The 25,849-nt window shown below is 47.2% G+C and overlaps 1 protein-coding gene across 1 annotated transcript in view; it reads right to left on the bottom strand.

Annotated features, from left to right (window-relative positions):
* Positions 1-25,849, bottom strand: part of CLIC4 (chloride intracellular channel 4) — a 156,172-nt gene that overhangs the window by 50,899 nt on the left and 79,424 nt on the right. The window contains exon 2 of the mRNA XM_063954288.1: positions 14,715-14,824. Within this exon, the coding sequence (XP_063810358.1) occupies positions 14,715-14,824 (110 nt within the window). The remainder of the gene's footprint in view (positions 1-14,714; positions 14,825-25,849) is intronic.

The following is a 25,849-nucleotide window of genomic DNA, read 5'->3' as shown; positions in this document are numbered from 1 at the left end:
CACAGGGAATGCTCTATTGAAGACAGGACCCCACTAGCCCTTTGGGGAGACAGAGGGAGAGTTTGCCAGCACACACCCAAGCGCTATAATATATATGGGAACAACCCTATATAAGTGTTGTATCCTTATAGCAGCTTAAATATAGTAATATCGCCAAAAAAAGTGCCCCCCCTCTCTGTTTTACCCTGTTTCTGTAGTGCAGTGCAGGGGAGAGTCCTGGGAGCCTTCCTCACAGCGGAGCTGAGCAGGAAAATGGCGCTGTGTGCTGAGGAGAATAAGCCCCGCCCCCTATTTCGGCGGGCTCTTCTCCGGAGTTTGTGAGATCTGGCAGGGGTTAAATACATCCATATAGCCTCAAGGGCTATATGTGATGTATTTTTAGCCATAAAAAGGTATTATACATTGCTGCCCAGGGCGCCCCCCCAGCGCCCTGCACCCTCCGTGACCGCTGTGTGAAGTGTGCTGACAACAATGGCGCACAGCTGCAGTGCTGTGCGCTACCTCAGGAAGACTGAAAAGTCTTCTGCCGCCTGCTTCTGGACCTCTTCCATCTTCGGCATCTGCAAGGGGGGTCGGCGGCGCGGCTCCGGGACCGGACTCCATGGCTGGGCCGGTGTTCGATCCCTCTGGAGCTAATGGTGTCCAGTAGCCTAAGAAGCCAATCCATCCTGCACGCAGGTGAGTTGACTTCTCTCCCCTAAGTCCCTCGATGCAGTGAGCCTGTTGCCAGCAGGACTCACTGAAAATAAAAAACCTAAAAACTTTTTCTAAGCAGCTCTTTAGGAGAGCCACCTAGATTGCACCCTGCTCGGACGGGCACAAAAACCTAACTGAGGCTTGGAGGAGGGTCATAGGGGGAGGAGCCAGTGCACACCACCTGATCCTAAAGCTTTATTTTTGTGCCCTGTCTCCTGCGGAGCCGCTAATCCCCCATGGTCCTGACGGAGTCCCCAGCATCCACTAGGACGTTAGAGAAAACATGGCGCTGGTGAGTGCTGAGGGAGAAGCCCCGCCCTCTCGGCGGCGGGCTTCAGTCCCGCTAAAAGTGTAAAATTGGCGGGTGCTCATGCATATATACAGTGTCCAGCTGTATATATGCTCTCTTTTGCCAAACAAGAGGTTTATATTGCTGCCCAGGGAGCCCCCCCTGCGCCCTGCAACCTTACAGTGAACGGAGTATGTGAGGTGTATGGGAGCAATGGCGCACAGCTGCCGTGCTGTGCGTTACCTCAGTGAAGCTCACAAAGTCTTCTGCCGCCTTTTGAAGCCTTCTTTCTTCTCATACCCACCCGGCTTCTTTCTTCTGGCTCTGTGAGGAGGACGGCGGCGCGGCTCTGGGACGAACGTCCAGGGCGAACCTGTGTTCCGACTCCCTCTGGAGCTAATGGTGTCCAGTAGCCTAAGAAGCAGAGCCTATCATTTAAGTAGGTCTGCTTCTCTCCCCTCAGTCCCTCGATGCAGGGAGTCTGTTGCCAGCAGTGCTCCCTGAAAATAAAAAACCTAACAAATATACTTTCTTAGCAGTAAACTCAGGAGAGCTCCCTGCAGTGCACCCATCTGCCTCTGGGCACAGTCTCAAACTGAGGTCTGGAGGAGGGGCATAGAGGGAGGAGCCAGTGCACACCCAGAGTCAAGTTCTTTCTTAAAGTGCCCATGTCTCCTGTGGAGCCAGTCTATTCCCCATGGTCCTTACGGAGTCCCAGCATCCTCTAGGACGTTAGAGAAAATATAATATTGTCCACAATTAGGCAACGGTTTGGCGTGGTCACACCAGATGCAACAACACCAGGCTGGGCTTTCCCAGACATGGCTGCATCCAATGTGACCAGTCATAAATGCCCACTAGGTGGCAGACTGAAGATAATCTTTCAGTAGCTATCAATCTCAGAAGGAGCTACCAGCACCCCTGAACTCACGGCTCTGCCCCCTATGTTCCCAGTCACTGCTGGCCACAGTATCATGCAGCCTGGCTGAAACTGCAACGTAAAAAGAGCAACAGCGGCCCATGGTAGCCACAGCTTCTCTGTCAGTTTGTCCTCATCACTGTGGCTAGCAGAGATCGTGCAGCTCAGTGGAACCTCTTCCTGGCGACTTCAGTGGAACAGAGTCTGCACTCTAAGAACAGCAGCCGCGGCTCTGCCCCCAGTATGCCCCGATAACTGCTGGCCACAGACAGCAGGCGAGCTAGGGTCACCTCTACCCAGCTGTCCCTCTCCCAAGCATCACCGTGCAATGATGGGTGATACTCATGTACGACAACCTAAAAGTCGGGATTTAGTTCAGCATTCAATGGACACCCCCCTAAATGACTAATTAGGCACACATTTTTAATTATTTTTAATTGGCCGATAAACACGTCATTTTTGGAATAAAAAGAGCAAGATGGTGGATATTGGGGTACAAAGTATGGAACAGTTATATTGGGGTGCTTTACAAGTGGGACAAGCGTTTTAAGACTTGCAGGTGGGAGTAATCGGTTCGACTTTTTTTTTTTTTTTTTTAGGTGCCCTAAATTTTTTTTTACCAATTCTTCATTTTTGGCACCAATTTTCGTGGTAATCCTTTTTTTGCAATTATATAATCAAATATGCATATCGTGAGAGTACGCATAGGGTATGTTTGCGGCAAAAAGGCACAAATGCAGCAATCGCAGAAAATTACCACGATTTTACCGCTAACTGAATTCACCCCAAAAATGGTGCACTAAAGCCTTTAAATTAGATAGGCATAGTGGTATACATAAGATCCAACATTTCGCTCTATACTAATAGAGGCAGTCACTCACAAGACTAATTGAGCATGAAAAGTTATACTTTAATCCATAAATACCATATTGTAAGAAGATCAGGTAAAGTTTTGGTCCTGTGTATACATTTACACTAGAGTGTATATATACAGTGGGGCAAAAAATAAGAATTTACTTACCGATAATTCTATTTCTCATAGTCCGTAGTGGATGCTGGGGACTCCGAAAGGACCATGGGGAATAGCGGCTCCGCAGGAGACTGGGCACAAAGTAAAAGCTTTAGGACTAGCTGGTGTGCACTGGCTCCTCCCCCTATGACCCTCCTCCAAGCCTCAGTTAGGATACTGTGCCCGGACGAGCGTACACAATAAGGAAGGATTTTGAATCCCGGGTAAGACTCATTACCAGCCACACCAATCACACCGTACAACTTGTGATCTGAACCCAGTTAACAGCATGATAACAGAAGGAGCCTCTGAAAAGATGGCTCACAACAACAATAGCCCGATTTTTGTATCAATAACTATGTACAAGTAATGCAGACAATCCGCACTTGGGATGGGCGCCCAGCATCCACTACGGACTATGAGAAATAGAATTATCGGTAAGTAAATTCTTATTTTCTCTAACGTCCTAGTGGATGCTGGGGACTCCGAAAGGACCATGGGGATTATACCAAAGCTCCCAAACGAGCGGGAGAGTGCGGATGACTCTGCAGCACCGAATGAGAGAACTCCAGGTCCTCCTCAGCCAGGGTATCAAATTTGTAGAATTTAGCAAACGTGTTTGCCCCTGACCAAGTAGCTGCTCGGCAAAGTTGTAAAGCAGAGACCCCTCGGGCAGCCGCCCAAGATGAGCCCACTTTCCGTGTGGAATGGGCTTTTACAGATTTTGGCTGTGGCAGGCCTGCCACAGAATGTGCAAGCTGAATTGTACTGCAAATCCAACGAGCAATCGTCTGCTTAGAAGCAGGAGCACCCAGCTTGTTGGGTGCATACAGGATAAACAGCGAGTCAGATTTTCTGACTCCAGCCGTCCTGGAAACATATATTTTCAGGACCCCGACTACGTCCAGCAACTTGGAATCCTCCAAGTCCCTAGTAGCCGCAGGCACCACAATAGGTTGGTTTAAGTGAAATGCTGAAAACACCTTAGGGAGAAATTGAGGACGAGTCCTCAATTCCGCCCTGTCCGAATGGAAAATCAGATAAGGGCTTTTACAGGATAAAGCCGCCAATTCTGACACGCGCCTGGCCCAGGCCAGGGCCAACAGCATGACCACTTTCCATGTGGGATATTTTAACTCCACAGATTTAAGTGGTTCAAACCAATGTGACTTTTGGAATCCAAAAAAAAAAACTACATTGAGATCCCAAGTGCCACTGGAGGCACAAAAGGAGGCTGTATATGCAGTACCCCTTTTACAAACGTCTGAACTTCAGGGACTGAAGCTAGTTCTTTTTGGAAGAAAATTGACAGGGCCGAAATTTGAACCTTAATGGACCCCAATTTCAGGCCCATAGACACTCCTGTTTGCAGGAAATGTAGGAATCGACCCAGTCGAATTTCCACCGTCGGGCCTTACTGGCCTCGCACCACGCAACATATTTTCGCCAATTGCGGTGATAATGTTTTTGCGGTTACATCCTTCCTGGCTTTGATCAGGATAGGGATGACTTCATCCGGAATGCCCTTTTTCCTTCAGGATCCGGCGTTCAACCGCCATGCCGTCAAACGCAGCCGCGGTAAGTCTTGGAACAGACAGGGTCCTTGCTGGAGCAGGTCCCTTCTTAGAGGTAGAGGCCACGGATCCTCCGTGAGCATCTCTTGAAGTTCCGGTTACCAAGTCCTTCTTGGCCAATCCGGAGCCACGAATATAGTGCTTACTCCTCACCATCTTATCAATCTCAGTACCTTGGGTATGAGAGGCAGAGGAGGAAACACATACCCTGACTGGTACACCCACGGTGTTACCAGAGCGTCTACAGCTATTGCCTGAGGGTCCCTGGACCTGGCGCAATACCTGTCGAGTTTTTCCCAACGGTTTATAATCCTGTGGAAGACTTCTGGGTGAAGTCCCCACTCTCCCCGGGTGGAGGTCATGCTGAGGAAGTCTGCTTCCCAGTTGTCCACTCCCGGAATGAATACTGCTGACAGTGCTATCCCATGATTTTCCGCCCAGCGAAGAATCCTTGCAGCTTCTGTCATTGCCCTCCTGCTTCTTGTGCCACCCTGTCTGTTTACGTGGGTGACTGCCGTGATGTTGTCCGACTGGATCAACACCGGCTGTCCTTGAAGCAAAGGTCTTGCTAAGCTTAGAGCATTGTAAATGTCCCTTAGCTTCAGGATATTTATGTGAAGTGATGTCTCCAGGCTTGACCATAAGTCCTGGATATTCCTTCCCTGTGTGACTGCTCCCCAGCCTCGCAGGCTGGCATCCGTGGTTACCAGGACCCCGTCCTGAATGCCGAATCTGCGGCCCTCTAGAAGATGAGCACTCTGCAACCACCACAGGAGGGACACCCTTGTCCTTGGTGACAGGGTTATCCGCTGATGCATCTGAAGATGCGACCCGGACCATTTGTCCAGCAGGTCCCACTGGAAAGTTCTTGCGTGGAATCTGCCAAATGGGATTGCTTCGTAGGAAGCCCCCATTTTACCCAGAACCCTTGTGCATTGATGCACTGAGACTTGGCTCGGTTTGAGGAGGTTCCTGACTAGCTCGGATAACTCCCTGGCTTTCTCCTCCAGGAGAAACACCTTTTTCTGGACTGTGTCCAGGATCATCCCTAGGAACAGAAGACACGTCGACGGAACCAGCTGCGATTTTGGAATATTGAGAATCCAATCGTGCTGCCGCAACACTATCTGAGATAGTGCTACACCGACCTCCAACTGTTCCCTGGATCTTACCCTTATCAGGGAATCGTCCAAGTAAGGGATAACTAAAATTCCCTTCCTTCGAAGGAACATCATCATTTCGGCCATTACCTTGGTAAAGACCCGGGGTGCCGTGGACCATCCCTACGGCAGCGTCTGAACTGATAGTGACAGTTCTGTACCATAAACCTGAGGTACCCTTGGTGAGAAGGGTAAATTTTGACATGAAGGTAAGCATCCTTGATGTCCCGAGACATCATGTAGTCCCCTTCTTCCAGGTTCGCAATCACTGCTCTGAGTGACTCAATCTTGAATTTGAACCTCTGTATGTAAGTGTTCAAAGATTTTAGATTTTAGAATCGGTCTCACCGAGCCGTCTGGCTTCGGTACCACAATAGTGTGGAATAATACCCCGTTCCCTGTTGCAGGAGGGGTACCTTGATTATCACCTGCTGGGAATAGAGCTTGTGAATGGCTTCCAAAACTGCCTCCCTGTCCGAGGGAGACGTCGGTAAAGTCGACTTTTGGAAACGGCGAGGGGGAGACGTCTCGAATTCCAATATGTACCCCTGAGATATTACCTGAAGGATCCAGGGGTCTACTTGCGAGTGAGCCCACTGCGCACTGAAATTCATTGAGAACGGGCCCCCACCGTGCCTGAGCTTGTAAAGCCCTAGCGTCATACTGAGGGCTTGGCAGAGGCTGGAAAGGGTTTCTGTTCCTGGGAACTGGCTGATCTCTGCAGCCTTTTTCCTCTCCCTCTGTCACGAGCAGAAAAGAGGAACCTTTTGTCCGCTTGCCAACAAAGGACTGCGCCTGATAATACGGCGTCTTATTTTGAGAGGCGACCTGGGGTACAAACGTGGATTTCCCAGCTGTTGCCGTGGCCACCAGGTCTAAAAGACCGACCCCAAATGTCCCCTTTCAAAGGCAATACTTCCAAATGACGTTTGGAATCCGCATCACCTGACCATTTTACTGGTAGAATTGGACAACGCACTTATACTTGATGCCAGTCGGCAATTATTCCGCTGTGCATCATGCATATATAGAAATGCATCTTTTAAATGCTCTATAGGCAATAATATACTATCCTTATCTAGGATATCAATATTTCCAGTCAGGGAATCCGACCATGCCAACCCAGCACTGCACCTCCAGGCTGAGGCGATAGCTGGTCGCAGTATAACACCAGTATGTGTGTAAATACCTTTTTTTGTATACCCTCCTGCTTTCTATCAGCAGGATCCTTAAGGGCGGCCATCTCATGAGAGGGTAGAGCCTTTGTTCTTACAAGCGTGTGAGCGCCTTATCCCCCCTAGGGGGTGTTTCCCAATGCATCCTAACCTCTGGCGGGAAAGGGTATGCAGCCAATACTTTTTAAGAAATTATTAATTGTTATCGGGGGGAAACCCACGCATCATCACACATTTTATTTCTCAGATTCAGGAAAACTACAGGTAGTTTTTCCCTCACCGAACATAATACCCCTTTTTTGGTGGTACTCGTATTATCAGAAATGTATAAAACATTTTCCATTGTCTCAATCATGTAACGTGTGGCCCTACTGGAAATCACGGTTGTCTCTTCACCGTCGACACAGGAGTCAGTATCCGTGTCGGCGTCTGTATCTGCCATCTGCCTGACGGCCTATGAGACGTCTGGACAGGCACAAGCTGAGTAGCCGGCTGTCTCATGTCAACCACTGTTTTTTTTTATATAGAGCTGACACTGTCACGTAATTTTCAACAGTACATCCACTCAGGTGTCGACCCCCTAGGGGGTGACATCACTGTTACAGACACTCTGCTCCGCCTCCACATAATTTTCCTCCTCATACATGTCGACACACACGTACCGACACCCAGCACACACACAGGGAATGCTCTGATAGAGGACAGGACCCACTTAGCCCTTTGGGGAGACAGAGGGAGAGTTTGCCAGCACACACCAGAGCGCTATATATGTATAGGGACAACCTTACAATAAGTGTCTATCCCTTATAGCTGCTTATATCTGTTATTTTGCCAAATAAGTGCCCCCCTCTCTTTTTTACCCTGTTTCTGTAGTTGCAGGATGCAGGGGAGATTCTGGGAGCCTTCCTACCAGCGGAGCTGTGTGGGAAAAATGGCGCTGTGTGCTGAGGAGATAGGCCCCGCCCCCTTCACGGCGGGCTCTTCTCCCGCTTTTTACTGGAAAACTGGCAGGGGTTAAATACATCCATATAGCCCAGGAGCTATATGTGATGTATTTTTCGCCAACTAAGGTAAATTCATTGCTTCCCAGGACGCCCCCCCCAGCGTCCTGCACCCTCAGTGACCGGAGTGTGAAGTGTGCTGAGAGCAATGGCGCACAGCTGCAGTGCTGTGCGCTACCTTATGAAGACAGGAAAGTCTTCTGCCGCCGATTTATGGACCTCTTCTTGCTTCAGCATCTGTAAGGGGGCCGGCGGCGCGGCTCCGGGACCCATCCATGGCTGGGCCTGTGATCGTCCCTCTGGAGCTAATGTCCAGTAGCCTAAGAAACCCAATCCACTCTGCACGCAGGTGAGTTCGTTTCTCTCCCCTAAGTCCCTCGATGCAGTGAGCCTGTTGCCAGCAGGTCTCACTGAAAATAAAAAACCTATTTAAACTTTTACTCTAAGCAGCTCAGGAGAGCCACCTAGATTGCACCCTTCTCGTTCGGGCACAAAATCTAACTGAGGCTTGGAGGAGGGTCATAGGGGGAGGAGCCAGTGCACACCAGCTAGTCCTAAAGCTTTTACTTTGTGCCCAGTCTCCTGCGGAGCCGCTATTCCCCATGGTCCTTTCGGAGTCCCCAGCATCCACTAGGACGTTAGAGAAAAGTATTTGGATAGCCACCGATTGTGCAAGTTGACCCACTTAAAAAGATGAGAGAGGACTGTAATTTCCACCATAGGTACACTTCAACTGTGAGAGACAGAATCTGAAAAAAATAAATAAAAAAAAATAAGATTTTACTTACCGGTAAATCTATTTCTCGTAGTCCGTAGTGGATGCTGGGGACTCCGTAAGGACCACGGGGAATAGATGGGCTCCGCAGGAGACAGGGCACTTTAAGAAAGAATTAGGACTACTGGTGTGCACTGGCTCCTCCCTCTATGCCCCTCCTCCAGACCTCAGTTAAGGAAACTGTGCCCGGAAGAGCTGACAGTACAAGGAAAGGATTTTGGAATCCAGGGTAAGACTCATACCAGCCACACCAATCACACCGTATAACTCGTGATAAACTTACCCAGTTACCAGTATGAACAACAACAGAGCATCAGACAAACCTGATGCAACCATAACATAACCCTTATTTAAGCAATAACTATATACAAGTATTGCAGAAGAAGTCCGCACTTGGGACGGGCGCCCAGCATCCACTACGGACTACGAGAGATAGATTTACCGGTAAGTAAAATCTTATTTTCTCTAACGTCCTAGTGGATGCTGGGGACTCCGTAAGGACCATGGGGATTATACCAAAGCACCCAAACGGGCGGGAGAGTGCGGATGACTCTGCAGCACCGAATGAGCAAACTCAGGATCCTCCTCAGCCAGGGTATCAAACTTGTAGAACTTTGCAAAGGTGTTTGAACCCGACCAAGTAGCTACTCGGCAAAGCTGTAATGCCGAGACCCCTCGGGCAGCCGCCCAAGAAGACCCCACCTTCCTTGTGGAATGGGCTTTTACTGATTTTGGATGCGGCAATCCAGCCGCAGAATGAGCCTGCTGAATCGTGTTACAGATCCAGCGAGCAATAGTTTGCTTTGAAGCAGGAGCACCCAGCTTGTTGGATGCATACAGGGTAAACAGCGAGTCAGTTTTCCTGACTACATAAATCTTCAAAGCCCTGACTACATCTAGTAACTTGGAATCCTCCAAGTCACGAGTAGCCGCAGGCACCACAATAGGTTGGTTCAAATGAAAGGATGACACCACCTTCGGCAGAAATTGCGGACGAGTCCGTAACTCTGCCCTGTCCATATGGAAAACCAGATAGGGGCTTTTACATGACAAAGCCGCCAATTCAGACACACGCCTAGCCGAAGCTAAGGCCAATAGCATGACCACTTTCCACGTGAGATATTTTAACTCCACGGTCTTAAGTGGCTCAAACCAGTGAGATTTCAGGAAACTCAACACCACGTTAAGATCCCAAGGTGCCACTGGTGGCACAAAAGGGGGCTGAATATGCAGCACTCCCTTTACAAACGTCTGAACTTCAGGAAGAGAAGCCAGTTCCTTTTGAAAGAAAATGGACAGGGCCGAAATCGGGACCTTAATGGACCCTAATTTTAAGCCCATAGTCACTCCCGCCTGTAGGAAGTGAAGGAAACGGCCCAGTTGGAATTCCTCTGTAGGGGCCTTCCTGGCCTCACACCAAGCAACATATTTTCGCCATATACGGTGATAATGTTTTGCTGTCACGTCCTTCCTAACCTTTATCAGCGTAGGAATAACCTCATCCGGAATGCCTTTTTCCGCTAGGATCCGGCGTTCAACCGCCATGCCGTCAAACGCAGCCGCGGTAAGTCTTGGAACAGACAGGGCCCCTGTTGCAACAGATCCTGTCTGAGAGGCAGAGGCCATGGGTCCTCTGTGAGCATTTCTAGCAGTTCCGGATACCAAGCCCTTCTTGGCCAATCCGGAACAATGAGTATTGTTCTCACTCCTCTTTTTCTTACGATTCTCAGCACCTTGTGTATGAGAGGAAGAGGAGGAAACACATAAACCGACTGGAACACCCACGGTGTCACTAGTGTGTCCACAGCTATCGCCTGAGGGTCTCTTGACCTGGTGCAATACCTTTGTAGCTTTTTGTTGAGGCGGGATGCCATCATGTCCACCTGTGGCAGTTCCCATCGATTTGTAATCTGTGTGAAGACTTCTTGATGAAGTCCCCACTCTCCCGGGTGGAGGTCGTGCCTGCTGAGGAAGTCTGCTTCCCAGTTGTCCACTCCCGGAATGAACACTGCTGACAGTGCTTGCACGTGATTCTCCGCCGAGCGAAGAGTTCTGGTGGCTTCTGCCATTGCCACCCTGCTTCTTGTGCCGCCCTGGCGGTTTACATGAGCCACTGCGCTGATGTTGTCTGACTGAATCAGCACCGGTTGGTTGCGAAGCAGAGGCTCCGCTTGACTCAGGGCGTTGTATATGGCCCTAAGTTCCAGGATATTGATGTGCAGACAAGTCTCTTGACTTGACCACAGCCCCTGGAAGTTTCTTCCCTGAGTGACTGCCCCCCACCCTCGAAGGCTTGCATCCGTGGTCACCAGGACCCAGTCCTGTATGCCGAACCTGCGGACCTCGAGAAGGTGAGCACTCTGCAGCCACCACAGAAGAGACACCCTGGCCCTGGGGGATAGGGTGATCAGCCGATGCATCTGAAGATGCGATCCGGACCACTTGTCCAACAGATCCCACTGAAAGGTCCTCGCATGGAACCTGCTGAAGGGAATGGCTTCGTATGATGCCACCATCTTTCCCAGGACTCTCGTGCATAGATGCACGACACCTGTTTTGGTTTTAAGAGGTCTCTGACCAGAGTCACGAGCTCCTGGGCCTTCTCCTCCGGGAGAAATACCTTCTTCTGGTCTGTGTCCAGAATCATGCCCAGGAAGGGCAGACTCATCGTAGGAATCAGCTGCGACTTTGGAATATTCAGAATCCAGCCGTGCTGTTGTAACACCTCCCGAGAGTGTACTACGCTGATCAGCAACTGCTCTCTGGACCTCGCCTTTATGAGTAAATCTTCCAAGTATGGGATAATTGTAACTCCTTGCTTTCGCAGAAGCACCATCATTTCTGCCATTACCTTGGTAAATATTCCCGGTGCCGTGGACAGACCAAACGGCAACGTCTGGAATTGGTAATGACAGTCCTGTACCACAAATCTGAGGTACTCCTGATGAGGTGGATAAATGGGGACATGCAGGTAAGCATCCTTTATGTCCAGAGACACCATAAAATCCCCCTCTTCCAGGCTTGCAATGACCGCCTTGAGCGATTCCATCTTGAACTTGAACCTTTTCAGGTAAATGTTCAGGGATTTTAAATTCAATATGGGTCTGACCAAACCGTCCGGTTTCGGAACCACAAACATTGTGGAATAGTAACCCCTTCCCTGTTGAGGGAGGGGAACCTTTACCACCACCTGCTGGAGATATAATTTGTGAATTGCCGCTAACACTACTTCCCTTTCTATGGGGGAAGCTGGCAGGGCCGATTTGAGGTAACAGTGAGGGGGCATCACTTCGAATTCCAGCTTGTATCCCTGAGACACAATCTGTATAGCCCAGGGATCCACCCGTGAGCGAACCCACTGGTGGCTGAAATTTTGGAGACGCGCCCCCACCGCTCCTGGCTCCACCTGTGGAGCCCCAGCGTCATGCGGTGGATTTAGTGGAAGCCGGGGAGGACTTCTGTTCCTGGGAACTAGCTGTATTGTGCAGCTTCTTTCCTCTACCCCTGCCTCTGGCAAGAAAGGACGCACCTCTGACTTTCTTGCCTCTTTGTGATCGAAAGGACTGCATTTGGTAATACGGTGCTTTCTTAGGTTGTGAGGGAATATATGGCAAAAAATTTGACTTCCCAGCCGTAGCTGTGGAAACTAGGTCCGAGAGACCGTCCCCAAACAATTCCTCACCCTTGTAAGGTAAAACCTCCATGTGCTTTTTTGAGTCGGCATCACCTGTCCATTGCCGAGTCCACAGGACCCTTCTGGCAGAAATTGACATTGCATTTATTCTAGAGCCCAGTAGGCAAAGGTCTCTCTGGGCATCCCTCATGTATAGGACAGCGTCTTTTATATGCCCCAGGGTCAGCAATATAGTACTTGTCCAAGGTATCAAGCTCCTCAGACAGAGTATCTGTCCATGCTGCTACAGCACTACACATCCAGGCCGACGCAATTGCCGGCCTTAGTAGGGTACCTGAATGTGTATAAACGGACTTCAGGATACCTTCCTGCTTTCTATCCGCAGGATCTTTTAGGGCGGCCGTATCCTGTGACGGCAGGGCTACCTTCTTAGATAAGCGTGTCAAAGCTTTGTCTACCCTAGGGGAGGATTCCCAGCGTAACCTGTCCGTTGGCTGGAAAGGATACGCCATAAGTAACCGTTTGGAAATCTGCATTTTCCTATCAGGAGAATCCCAAGCTTTTTCACATAACTCATTTAACTCATGTGAAGGGGGAAAAGTCACTTCTTGCCTTTTCTCCCCAAACATATAAACCCTCTTGGCAGGGACAGGGTTTTCCTCTGAGATGTGCAATACATCCTTCATTGCTATAATCATGTAGCGGATGGCTTTAGCCATTTTAGGCTGCAACTTTGCATCATCGCCATCGACACTGGAGTCAGAATCCGTGTTGATATCCGTGTCAACAATTTGGGATAGTGGGCGCTTCTGAGACCCTAACGGCCTCTGCGCTGTAGGATCAGGCATGGGTTGGGACCCTGACTGTCCCAAGGCATCAGCTTTATCCAACCTTTTATGCAAGGAGTTTACATTATCATTTAACACCTTCCACATATCCATCCAATCAGGTGTCGGCGGAGACACCACATTCATCTGCACCTGCTCTGCTTCCACATAGCCTTCCTCGTCAAACATGTCAACACAAGCGTACCGACACACCACACACACAGGGGATGCTCTATTTGAGGCCTTTTGGAGAGACAGAGAGAGAGTATGCCAGCACACACCCCAGCGCTATATGACCCAGGAATTACACAGTAACTTAGTGTTTACCCAGTAGCTGCTGTATATACTGATAATGCGCTAAATTTATGTGCCCCTCCTCTCTTTTTACCCTCTTTCTACCGTTAATCTGCAGGGGAGAGCCTGGGGAGCTTCCTCTCAGCGGAGCTGTGGAGAGAAAATGGCGCTGGCGAGTGCTGAGGAAGAAGCCCCGCCCCCTCAGCGGCGGGCTTCTGTCCCGCGATTTTGTGTAAAATAATGGCGGGGCTCATGCATATATACAGTGCCCAACTGTATATATGCCCTTTTATGCCAAGAGGTAATTCCTGATGAAGGGGCTACGTGCCCCGAAACGCTGATGCTGTAACCTGCAGTTTTTGCACTAAAAGTTTGTTTTGTACAAGTCAAGTCTCTGAGTGCCGCCTTTTATATCTGATAGAGATATATATATATATATATATATATATATATATATATATATATATATATATATATATATATCCATCCACCAGATCCGGCACTCTTGTTATCCCAGAACAAAACTTGCCAGGTGCCCTCCGTGACGGCCGTATTGCAGCGGCCCACAATATCCTCTCACCACTCTGGACGAATAAATTGGAGACTACAACGTCATCTTGGATTAAATCTACGTTTCAGTGCTCGGCGGCACTTTTATCAAGATTATGCTGTCTGATAATCTTGATAAAAGTGCCGCCGAGCACTGAAACGTAGATTTAATCCAAGATGACGTTGTAGTCTCCAATTTATTCGTCCGGAGTGCCGCCGAGTGGTGAGAGGATATATATATATATATATATATATATATATATATATATATATATATATATATATATATATATTTTTTTTTTTTTTTTTTTCCTTCATACTTGATGTTAATAAATTGAATTAGATTTAAATAATAGAAAATTGTGACCATTTTTTAAATTAGACAAATATGTAGTTAAATATATTTTAGGTAACACAATTTCTATTTCTTGCTTTTCTTCCCTTGAGCTGTAAAAACCTTATACCAGGCTGTGCCATCCTTTGTCAGAGATAAATTTCTCACCTCCCCTCCTGCATCCCAAATTGGAAAAAGATAAAACATAATGCCTTTTAATACTTTTTTATGGTCTATGACCCAGGAAGAAATGTACCTTTATATCAGACATCCTCATTTACTGGGGAAAATTGTGCTTCATAACATAACATGAATAAGCAATGCAATATCCCACTTATGTGTAGCCAAGTAATTCCTATAAAAACAGCCAACAGACACACACGCAAGCCATGAACAAAGACAGGAACACTTGGACTTACAATCAGCAGTTTTCATTCAAGCATGGTTTTGTGCTCTCTACCCCAGTTATCAGTTATACCTTTTTAAGTCAACTGTTGTCACATTGAACACCACTCCTTTTAGCCACAGGATCATGAAAAGCCTCTGCGAGAAAGGACAGTTCCCGACACTTTCCCCATCACTGCCAGCCTGGAAAAAAAAAAAAAAACACGCACAATCAGAACAAAAAACAAACTGCTAGCACTCATTTCTATATCAGAGTAGCCAATATATCATTTTTTTATTTCATTTTAACATTAAAGTACAGACTATTTATTTAGTAGCAATTGGAACACCAAGCTTAAAAGGGCCAATTGTGAAAAATGCATAACAACTGCAGATGCAGAACTACCAATCACATACTGTATTGTTCAAACTCTGGGGGTAATTCAGAGTTGATCGCAGCAGCAAATTTGTTAGCAGTTGGGCAAAACCATGTGCACTGCAGGTGGGGCAGATATAACATATGCAGAGAGAGTTAGATTTGGGTGGGTTATTTTGTTTCTGTGCAGGGGAAATACTGGCTGCTTTATTTTTACACCGCAATTTAGATTTCAGTTTGCACACACCCCACCAAAATCTAACTCTCTCTGCACATGTTATATCTGCCACACCTACAGTGCACATGGTTTTGCCCAACTGCTAACAAATTTGCTGCTGCGATCAACTCTGAATTACCCCCTCTGTCATTAGTATTACAAAACCATGCGTGTTAAGGCTTCCTTTGCACAAATAATCTGATGTGCCCTTAAAAAGGAATGGTATAAAAGTCAAAGCAAAAAATTTAAGTATTTTTAAATATATTATCTATTTTCATTGCCAGTAGTGGATGTTTTCCGTTGTCGTATTTCAGCACTTGCGTTTATTGTTTAATTATTTTTTTATATTGTGCCTGCATATTACACAGTTTTACAGAGACTATTTTAGCAGTGTAAAAGGGGTAAAAGTTACATCAGCAAAGTTTGCTTTATATGTATTCAGTAACACATGGACCAGGGTTGGCTGGTTTAAACCACCTTGGGTTATTTATATTTATATACACATACACACACACACACACACACACACACACACACACACACACCTATAGATATATATATTATAATAAGAATTTACTTACCGATAATTCTATTTCTCGGAGTCCGTAGTGGATGCTGGGGTTCCTGAAAGGACCATGGGGAATAGCGGCTCCGCAGGAGACAGGGCACAAAAGTAAAGCTTTTACAGGTCAGGTGGTGTGTACTGGCTCCTCCCCCTATGACCCTCCTCCAGACTCCAGTTAGGTACTGTGCCCGGACGAGCGTACACAATAAGGGAGGATTTTGAATCCCGGGTAAGACTCATACCAGCCACACCAATCACACCGTACAACTTGTGATCTAAACCCAGTTAACAGTATGATAACAGAGGAGCCTCTGAAAGATGGCTTCCTAAACAATAACCCGAATTAGTTAACAATAACTATGTACAAGTATTGCAGATAATCCGCACTTGGGATGGGCGCCCAGCATCCACTACGGACTCCGAGAAATAGAATTATCGGTAAGTAAATTCTTATTTTCTCTATCGTCCTAAGTGGATGCTGGGGTTCCTGAAAGGACCATGGGGATTATACCAAAGCTCCCAAACGGGCGGGAGAGTGCGGATGACTCTGCAGCACCGAATGAGAGAACTCCAGGTCCTCCTTTGCCAGGGTATCAAATTTGTAAAAATTTACAAACGTGTTCTCCCCTGACCACGTAGCTGCTCGGCAGAGTTGTAATGCCGAGACCCCTCGGGCAGCCGCCCAAGATGAGCCCACCTTCCTTGCGGAATGGGCCTTAACAGATTTAGGCTGTGGCAGGCCTGCCACAGAATGTACAAGTTGAATTTTGTTACAAATCCAACGAGCAATCGACTGCTTAGAAGCAGGTGCACCCAACTTGTTGGGTGCATACAGTATAAACAGCGAGTCAGATTTTCTGACTCCAGCCGTCCTTTAAATGTATATTTTTAAGGCTCTGACAACGTCCAACAACTTGGAGTCCTTCAAGTCGTCTGTAGCCGCAGGCACTACAATAGGCTGGTTCAGGTGAAACGCTGATACCACCTTAGGGAGAAAATGCGGACGCGTCCGCAGCTCTGCCCTATGTCGAATGGAAAATTAAATAAGGGCTTTTATAAGACAAAGCCGCCAGTTCAGATACTCTCCCGGCCGAAGCCAGGGCCAGTAACATAGTCACTTTCCATGTGAGATATTTCAAATCCACATTCTTTAGTGGTTCAAACCAATTGGATTTGAGGAAATCTAAAACTACATTTAGATCCCACGGTGCCACCTTAGGCACCACAGGAGGCTGTATATGCAGTACTCCTTTGATAAAAATCTGGACCTCAGGGACTGAGGCCAATTCTTTTTGGAAGAATATTGATAGGGCCGAAATTTGAACCTTAATAGATCCCAATTTGAGACCCATAGACAATCCTGATTGCAGGAAATGTAGGAAAACGACCCAGTTGAAATTCCTCCATCGGAGCACTCCGCTGCTCGCACCACGCAACATATTTTCGCCAAATACGGCGATAATGCTTCGCGGTGACTTCCTTTCTTGCCTTTATCAAGGTAGGAATGACTTCTTCTGGGATGCCTTTTCCTTTTAGGATCTGGCATTCAAACGCCATGCCGTCAAACGCAGCCGCGGTAAGTCTTGAAAAAGACAAGGACCCTGCTGAAGCAGGTCCCTTCTCAGAAGTAGAGGCCACGGATCGTCCGTGACCATCTCTTGAAGTTCCGGGTACCAAGTCCTTCTTGGCCAATCCGGAGCCACTAGTCTTACTCCTCTTTGCCGTATAATCCTCAATACCTTTGGTATGAGAGGCAGAGGAGGAAACACCTATACCGACTGGTACACCCAATGTGTTACCAGCGCGTCCACAGCTATTGCCTGCGGATCTCTTGACCTGGCGCAATACCTGTCCAGTGTTTTGTTGAGGCGAGACGCCATCATGTCCACCATTGGTTTTACCCAACGGTTTAATAGCATGTGGAAAACTTCTGGATGAAGTCCCCACTCTCCCGGGTGAAGGTCGTATCTGCTGAGGAAGTCTGCTTCCCAGTTGTCCACGCCCGGGATGAATACTGCTGACAGTGCTATCACGTGATTCTCCGCCCAGCGAAGGATCCTGGCAGCTTCTGCCATTGCCCTCCTGCTTCTTGTGCCGCCCTGTCTGTTTACATGGGCGACTGCCGTGATGTTGTCCGACTGGATCAACACCGGTCTTCCTTGAAGCAGAGGTTTCGCCTGGCTTAGAGCATTGTAGATTGCTCTTAGTTCCAGAATGCTTATGTGAAGAGACTTTTTCAGGCTCGACCACACTCCCTGGAAATTTCTTCCCTGTGTGACTGCTCCCCAGCCTCTCAGGCTGGCATCCGTGGTCACCAGGATCCAATCCTGCATGCCGAATCTGCGGCCCTCCAATAGATGAGCCTCCTGCAACCACCACAGAAGGGATACCCTTGTCCTCGGCGACAGGGTTATCCGCAGGTGCATCTGAAGATGCGACCCTGACCATTTGTCCAACAGATCCCTTTGCATGGAATCTGCCGAAAGGGATTGCTTCGTAAGAAGCTACCATTTTTTCCCAGGACTCTTGTGCATTGATGTACATACACCTTTCCTGGTTTTAGGAGGTTCCTGACCAGGTCAGATAACTCCTTGGCTTTTTCTTCGGGAAGAAAAACCTTTTTCTGAACTGTGTCCAGAATCATCCCCAGGAACAGCAGACGAGTTGTCGGCATTAATTGGGATTTTGGAATATTCAGAATCCATCCGTGCTGCTTTAGCACCTCTTGAGATAGTGCTAAACCCATCTCTAGCTGTTCTCTGGACCTTGCCCTTATTAGGAGATCGTCCAATTATGGGATAATTAATACGCCTTTTCTTCGAAGAAGAAATATTATCTCGGCCATTACCTTTGTAAAGACCCGAGATGCCGTGGACAAACCAAACGGCAGCGTCTGAAACTGATAGTGACAGTTTTGTACAACGAACCTGAGGTACCCCTGGTGTGAGGGGTAATTGGAACGTGGAGATACGCATCCTTGATGTCCAAGGATACCATAAAGTCCCCTTCTTCCAGGTTCGCTATCACTGCTCTGAGTGACTCCATCTTGAACTTGAACTTCTTTATGTACAGGTTCAAGGACTTCAGATTTAGAATAGGCCTTACCGAGCCATCCGGCTTCGGTACCACAAAAAGAGTGGAATAATACCCCTTCCCTTGTTGTAGAAGAGGTACCTTGACTATCACCTGCTGAGAATACAGCTTGTGAATGGCTTCCAAAACCGTCTCCCTTTCTGAGGGGGACGTTGGTAAAGCAGACTTCAGGAAACGGCGAGGTGGCTCTGTCTCTAATTTCAACCTGTACCCCTGAGATATTATCTGCAGGATCCAGGGATTTACCTGCGAGTGAGCCCACTGCGCGCTGTAATTCTTGAGACGACCGCCTACCGCCCCCGAGTCCGCTTGCGAAGCCCCAGCGTCATGCTGAGGCTTTTGTAGAAGCCGGGGAGGGCTTCTGTTCCTGGGAAGGAGCTGCCTGTTGCTGTCTCTTCCCTCGTCCTCTGCCTCGTGGCAGATATGAATAGCCCTTTGCTCTCTTATTTTTAAAGGAACGAAAGGGCTGCGGTTGAAAGGTCGGTGCCTTTTTCTGTTGGGGAGTGACTTGAGGTAGAAAGGTGGATTTCCCGGCCGTAGCCGTGGCCACCAAATCCGATAGACCGACCCCAAATAACTCCTCTACGCATCGCCTGTCCACTGTCGTGTCCATAAAGCTCTTCTGGCCGAAATGGACATAGCACTTACCCGTGATGCCAGTGTGCAGATATCTCTCTGTGCATCACGCATATAAAGAAATGCATCCTTTATTTGTTCTAACGACAGTAAAATATTGTCCCTGTCCAGGGTATCAATATTTTCGATCAGGGACTCTGACCAAACTACCCCAGCACTGCACATCCAGGCAGTCGCAATAGCTGGTCGTAGTATAACACCTGCATGTGTGTATATACCTTTTTGGATATTTTCCATCCTCCTATCTGATGGATCTTTAAGTGCAGCCGTCTCAGGAGAGGGTAACGCCACTTGTTTTGATAAGCGTGTTAGCGCTTTGTCCACCCTAGGAGGTGTTTCCCAGCGCTCCCTAACCTCTGGCGGGAAAGGGTATAAAGCCAATAACTTCTTTGAAATTAGCAGTTTTTTATCGGGGCACCCCACGCTTCATCACACACGTCATTTAATTCTTCTGATTCGGTAAAAACTACTGGTAGTTTTTTCACACCCCACATAATACCCTGTTTAGTGGTACCTGTAGTATCAGCTAAATGTAACATCTCCTTTATTGCCAAAATCATATAACGTGTGGCCCTACTGGAAAATACGGTTAATTCGTCACCTTCACCACCGGAATCAGTGCCTGTGTCTGGGTCTGTGTCGACCGACTGAGGCAAGGGGCGTTTTACAGCCCCTGACGGTGTTTGAGGCGCCTGGACAGGCACTAATTGAGTGTCCGGCCGCCTCATGTCGGCAAACGACTGCTTAAGCGAGTTGACGCTATCCCGTAATTCCACAAATAAAGGCATCCATTCTGGTGTCGACCCCCTAGGAGGTGACATCCTCATATTTGGCAATTGCTCCACCTCCACACCAATAACGTCCTCATACATGTCGACACACACGTACCGACACACAGCAGACACACAGGGAATGCTCTATACGAAGACAGGACCCACTAGCCCTTTGGGGAGACAGAGGGAGAGTCTGCCAGCACACACCAAAAAGCGCTATATATGACAGGGATAGCCTTATGATTAAGTGCTCCCTTATAGCTGCTTTTATATTAATATATTGCCATTTATTTTGCCCCCCCTCTCTGTTATACCCTGTTTCTGTAGTGCAGTGCAGGGGAGAGACCTGGGAGCCTTCCTGACCAGCGGAGCTGTGACAGAAAATGGCGCCGTGTGCTGAGGAGATAGGCCCCGGCCCTTTTTCGGCGGGCTCGTCTCCCGCTATTTAGTACATTTAGGCAGGGGTAAATATCTCCATATAGCCTCTGGGGCTATATGTGAGGTATTTTTAGCCTTTTTAAAGGTTTTCATTTGCCTCCCAGGGCGCCCCCCCCCCAGCGCCCTGCACCCTCAGTGACTGCCGTGTGAAGTGTGCTGAGAGGAAAATGGCGCACAGCTGCAGTGCTGTGCGCTACCTTAAGAAGACTGCAGGAGTCTTCAGCCGCCGATTCTGGACCTCTTCTTGCTTCAGCATCTGTGAGGGGGCCGGCGGCGTGGCTCCGGTGACCATCCAGGCTGTACCTGTGATCGTCCCTCTGGAGCTTCATGTCCAGTAGCCAAGAAGCCAATCCATCCTGCACGCAGGTGAGTTCACTTCTTCTCCCCTCTGTCCCTCGTTGCAGTGATCCTGTTGCCAGCAGGAATCACTGTAAAATAAAAAACCTAAGCTAAACTCTCTAAGCAGCTCTTTATGAGAGCCACCTAGAATTGCACCCTTCTCGGCCGGGCACAAAAATCTAACTGGAGTCTGGAGGAGGGTCATAGGGGGAGGAGCCAGTACACACCACCTGACCTGTAAAAGCTTTACTTTTGTGCCCTGTCTCCTGCGGAGCCGCTATTCCCCATGGTCCTTTCAGGAACCCCAGCATCCACTTAGGACGATAGAGAAATATATATATATATATATATATATATATATATATATATATTTATATATATATATATATATATATATATATATATATATATATATATAGATTTCCATCCGCCTGATAGGAGAGTGCTAGTCCCATTTGGGATATCTATATATATATATCTATATATCTATATATCTATATATCTATATCTATATATCTATATATATATATATATATATATATATATATCTCTATATATATATCTCTATATATATATATATATATATATATATATATATATATATATATATATATATATATATATATATATATATATATATATATATATAGGGGTATATGCAATTGCGGTCGAATTCCCGAAATTGTCGAATTTCGGGTCATTTTCGACCAAAAAAAAAATTCGCCTATGCAATTCAGTGCTTTCCGACCAAAAAACGGACTTTCAAAATTCGACTTTTTGAAATTCGAATTTTTGCAAATTCGACTTTTCTGCAATGATATAAGTGCTGCAATTCGACCAAAGCATATTCAATTCAAGTTTGGAAATTCGACAGCAGTGCTTTTAGACAGCAAATTCGTCATTTTCAATCCGCCACACTTTGGAGGGTGAAAACAAATAAAAAAATTTTAAACATGGTTTTTTTTGTGGGTTTTTTTTTTGGGAATAGCAGATCTATTTATATTAGAAGGGATTAGGTACTTTTTTTTTTTTTTTTGGAGGCACAAATATTATTTATAATTTTTTTAAAATATTTTTTTTTTTTTTTTTTTTTTTATTGCTGGAACGGTACAATCCGAAAAAAAAATTGCGTGGGGTCCCCCCTCCAAAGCATAACCAGCCTCGGGCTCTTCGAGCTGGTCCTGGTTCTAAAAATGCGGGGAAAAAATTGACACGGGATCCCCCGTATTTTTAAAACCAGCACCGGGCTCTGCGCCTGGTGCTGGTGCCAAAAATACGGGGGACAAAAAGAGTAGGGGTCCCCCGTATTTTTAACACCAGCATCGGGCTCCACTAGCTGGACAGATAATGCCACAGCCGGGGGTCACTTTTATGCCGTGCCCTGCGCCGTGGCATTAAATATCCAACTAGTCACCCCTGGCCGGGGTACCCTGGGGGAGTGGGAACCCCTTCAATCAAGGGGTCCCCCCCCCCAGCCACCCAAGGGCCAGGGGTGAAGCCCGAGGCTGTCCCCCCCCCATCCAATGGGCTGCGGATGGGAGGGCTGATAGCCTTTTGTGATAATTAAAAGATATTGTTTTTTCCAGTAGTACTACAAGTCCCAGCAAGCCTCCCCCGCAAGCTGGTACTTGGAGAACCACAAGTACCAGCATGCGGGAGAAAAACGGGCCCGCTGGTACCTGTAGTACTACTGGGAAAAAAATACCCAAATAAAAACAGGACACACACACCGTGAAAGTAAAACTTTATTTCTTACGTCGACACACACATACTTACCTATGTTCACACGCCGACATCGGTCCTCTTCTCCATGTAGAATCCAGGGGTACCTGAAAAAAAAGATCAATATACTCACCTCAGCCATGGTCCAGAGATACATCCACGTACTTGTAGAAAATAACAAACCGCAAATACCCGACCAAACGGACAGAAAGGGGTCCCATGCTGACACATGGGACCCCTATCCCCGAATGCAGAGAGACCTGTCAGTGACAGCTGTCACAGAAAGGTCTCTATAGCCAATCAGGAAGCGCAACTTCGTTGCGCTCATCTGATTGGCTCTGTGCGTCTGAGCAGACAGCGCATCGCACAGCCCAGTCCATTATATTCAATGGTGGGAACTTAGCGGCTAGCGGTGAGGTCACCCGCCGGTCAGCGGCTGACCGGCGGGTGACCCCCCCGCTAGCCGCTAAGTTCCCACCATTGAAAGTAATGGAGCGGCTTTGCGATGCGCTGTCACATCACAGACAGCGCACAGCCAATCAGATGAGCGCCACGGAAGTAGCGCTTCCTGATTGGCTGAAGGGACTTCAGTGACAGGAGTCACGTGATGTCCCGGCATTCGGGAGAAAGGGGTCTGATGTGAAAGCATTGGACCCCTTTCTAGTCCGGTATGGATCGGTGTTCGTTTTTTTGTTTTGCCAAGTACGTGGATTATCTCTGGACCTGGATGTACCTCTGGACGCTGGAAGGTGAGTATAATTTTTTCACAGGTACCTCGGATCGTCGGAGACCGTGGCAGTCGGCGTGTCAACATAGGTAAGTATGTGTGTGTCGGCGTATGAAATAAAGTTTTACTTTCACGGTGTGTGTGTCCTGTTTTTATTTGGGTATTTTTTTTCCAGTAGTACTACAGGTACCAGCGGGCCCGTTTTTCTCCCGCATGCTGGTACTTGTGGTTCTCCAAGTACCAGCTTGCGGAGGAGGCTTGCTGGGACTTGTAGTACTAATGGAAAAAACAATATCTTTTTATTATCACAAAAGGCTATCAGCCCCCCCATCCGCAGCCCATTGGATGGGGGGGGGACAGCCTCGGGCTTCACCCCTGGCCCTTGGTTGGCTGGGGGGGGACCCCTTGATTGTAGGGGTCCCCACTCCCCCAGGGTACCCCGGCCAGGGGTGACTAGTTGGGTAGTTAATGCCACGGCCGCAGGGCACGGCATAAAAGTGACCCCCGGCTGTGGCATTATCTGTCCAGCTAGTGGAGCCCGATGCTGGTGTTAAAAATACGGGGGACCCCTACTCTTTTTGTCCCCCGTATTTTTGGCACCAGCACCAGGCGCAGAGCCCGGTGCTGGTTTTAAAAATACGGGGGATCCCTGCCCAATTTTTCCCCTGCATTTTTAGAACCAGGACCAGCTCGAAGAGCCCGAGGCTGGTTATGCTTTGGAGGGGGGACCTTACGCCATTTTTTCCCCCGGGTTTTTCCCGTTTTTTAAAATCGCGGCAAAATCCGCCAAATCGGCCGATTTTCGCCCGCGATTCTGGCGAATCCGTTTTTCATTGAATATGGTGAATTCCGGAAGCCACCTTCCGGAATTCACCTGGCGAATTTAGTCGAATTAAAAAACGGCGAAAAATTGCCGCGATTCGCCGTGAATTGCATATACCCCATAGATAGATAGATATAGATGTATAGAGAGAGAGAGAGAGAGAGAGAGAGAGAGAGAGAGAGAGAGAAGCGATATAGAGAGATTTTTTTTTTTTTTTACATTTTATTATGCCTTTTTTTTTTTTTAAAGCCTATTATAAAAGGGAATTCCCCCTGGTATTATTCCACATTCTTGTTGCTTGTGGACTTGATTTTGAGCTGAACCAATTCAGTAAATTCTCACACAACAGAGAAATAGGGAGGGTGAACAAGATCAGAGCAATACTAAGTCTGCCTAGCAACAGCTAAGACTCCACACACTGCTCCCTAACAATCCTATAGGACAGGAGAAACCACAACTAACATTCTCAATCTTAAGGGATAGACAACTTCAACACATTAAAGAGGCTATACACAGAGAAACACCATGATTTAATCTCCTTCATGTTTCTTTCAATTCAAAACCTTTAGTCCTATTGAGAGGTCTCTGAGTGTACTTAGTATGTGTTTATATGTTTAGTCTTTCTACATATACTCAGATGTAATAGGAATAATTAGCGGTAAACAATTGTTTTTATTGAAAGATCTAAAATAAATCATATCACAGCCTAACAACTTTGGATTGTTAATGTTAGAAAAAACATTTAAACATGGTTGATCAAGGTTTCTTAATACATAGCAATTTTTCACAGTAGTAATATAATAAGCAGGATTCATTATTATTATTATTATTGTTTTTTAAACTCTTCTTTTTTCTAACCCTGGACAAACAGGTTTAATTAACCTATTTTTGGAGTACGAGAGGAAACCCACTAAAATAAGAAGAAAACATACAAATCCCACAGATGGTTGGTTTGGAACCTACCCTCACGCATTTACATTGCTTAAAGTCAAACTCACAAACCTAAATCATACAAATCACACAGAGCAGGATACAGCATATTACAAGGCAAAATGTGATATGGGTTTACCAAAATATATATGGAACCCATATTTATTTAATAAAAAAAAAGAAAAGAAAGAAAGGTTCCACAGATTTCATATCTGCCGTGATCCTGCAGCACAGCAAATGTCGTAGGATTATATGGGGCTGCTATGTGGACGAATGCACCAAACTACAGAAAGAACTTTCCTTAACTTGTGTCCGCTATCTAGCATCATTAGTTTTCGCTTGCTATGGAAGCCTATGAGCTTCTTTAAGAAAAAGTCTATGGCGATAACCTCTCTGTTTCATGGTGCTTGTGCATGCCGAAGATAAGGTGCCAGTTGAAAGGGCCAGTTTGAAGAGGTGAGCCAAGTACCAGCATGCTTTGGGGTGTGGAGGGCATAGAGGAATTGGAATGAGAAAGGGATTAAGGAGAAAGGTTGAGGCAGAGTTTCCCAAACTGTGCCATTACAGTCCAGGTTTTAAGGATATCCAGG

Source organism: Pseudophryne corroboree, chromosome 2 (assembly GCF_028390025.1).
Source record: "Pseudophryne corroboree isolate aPseCor3 chromosome 2, aPseCor3.hap2, whole genome shotgun sequence".
In the NCBI taxonomy this organism is placed as follows: Eukaryota; Metazoa; Chordata; class Amphibia; order Anura; family Myobatrachidae; genus Pseudophryne; species Pseudophryne corroboree.
The sequence above is the reverse complement of the archived record's forward strand: the minus strand, read 5'-3'. Positions and strand labels throughout refer to the sequence as shown.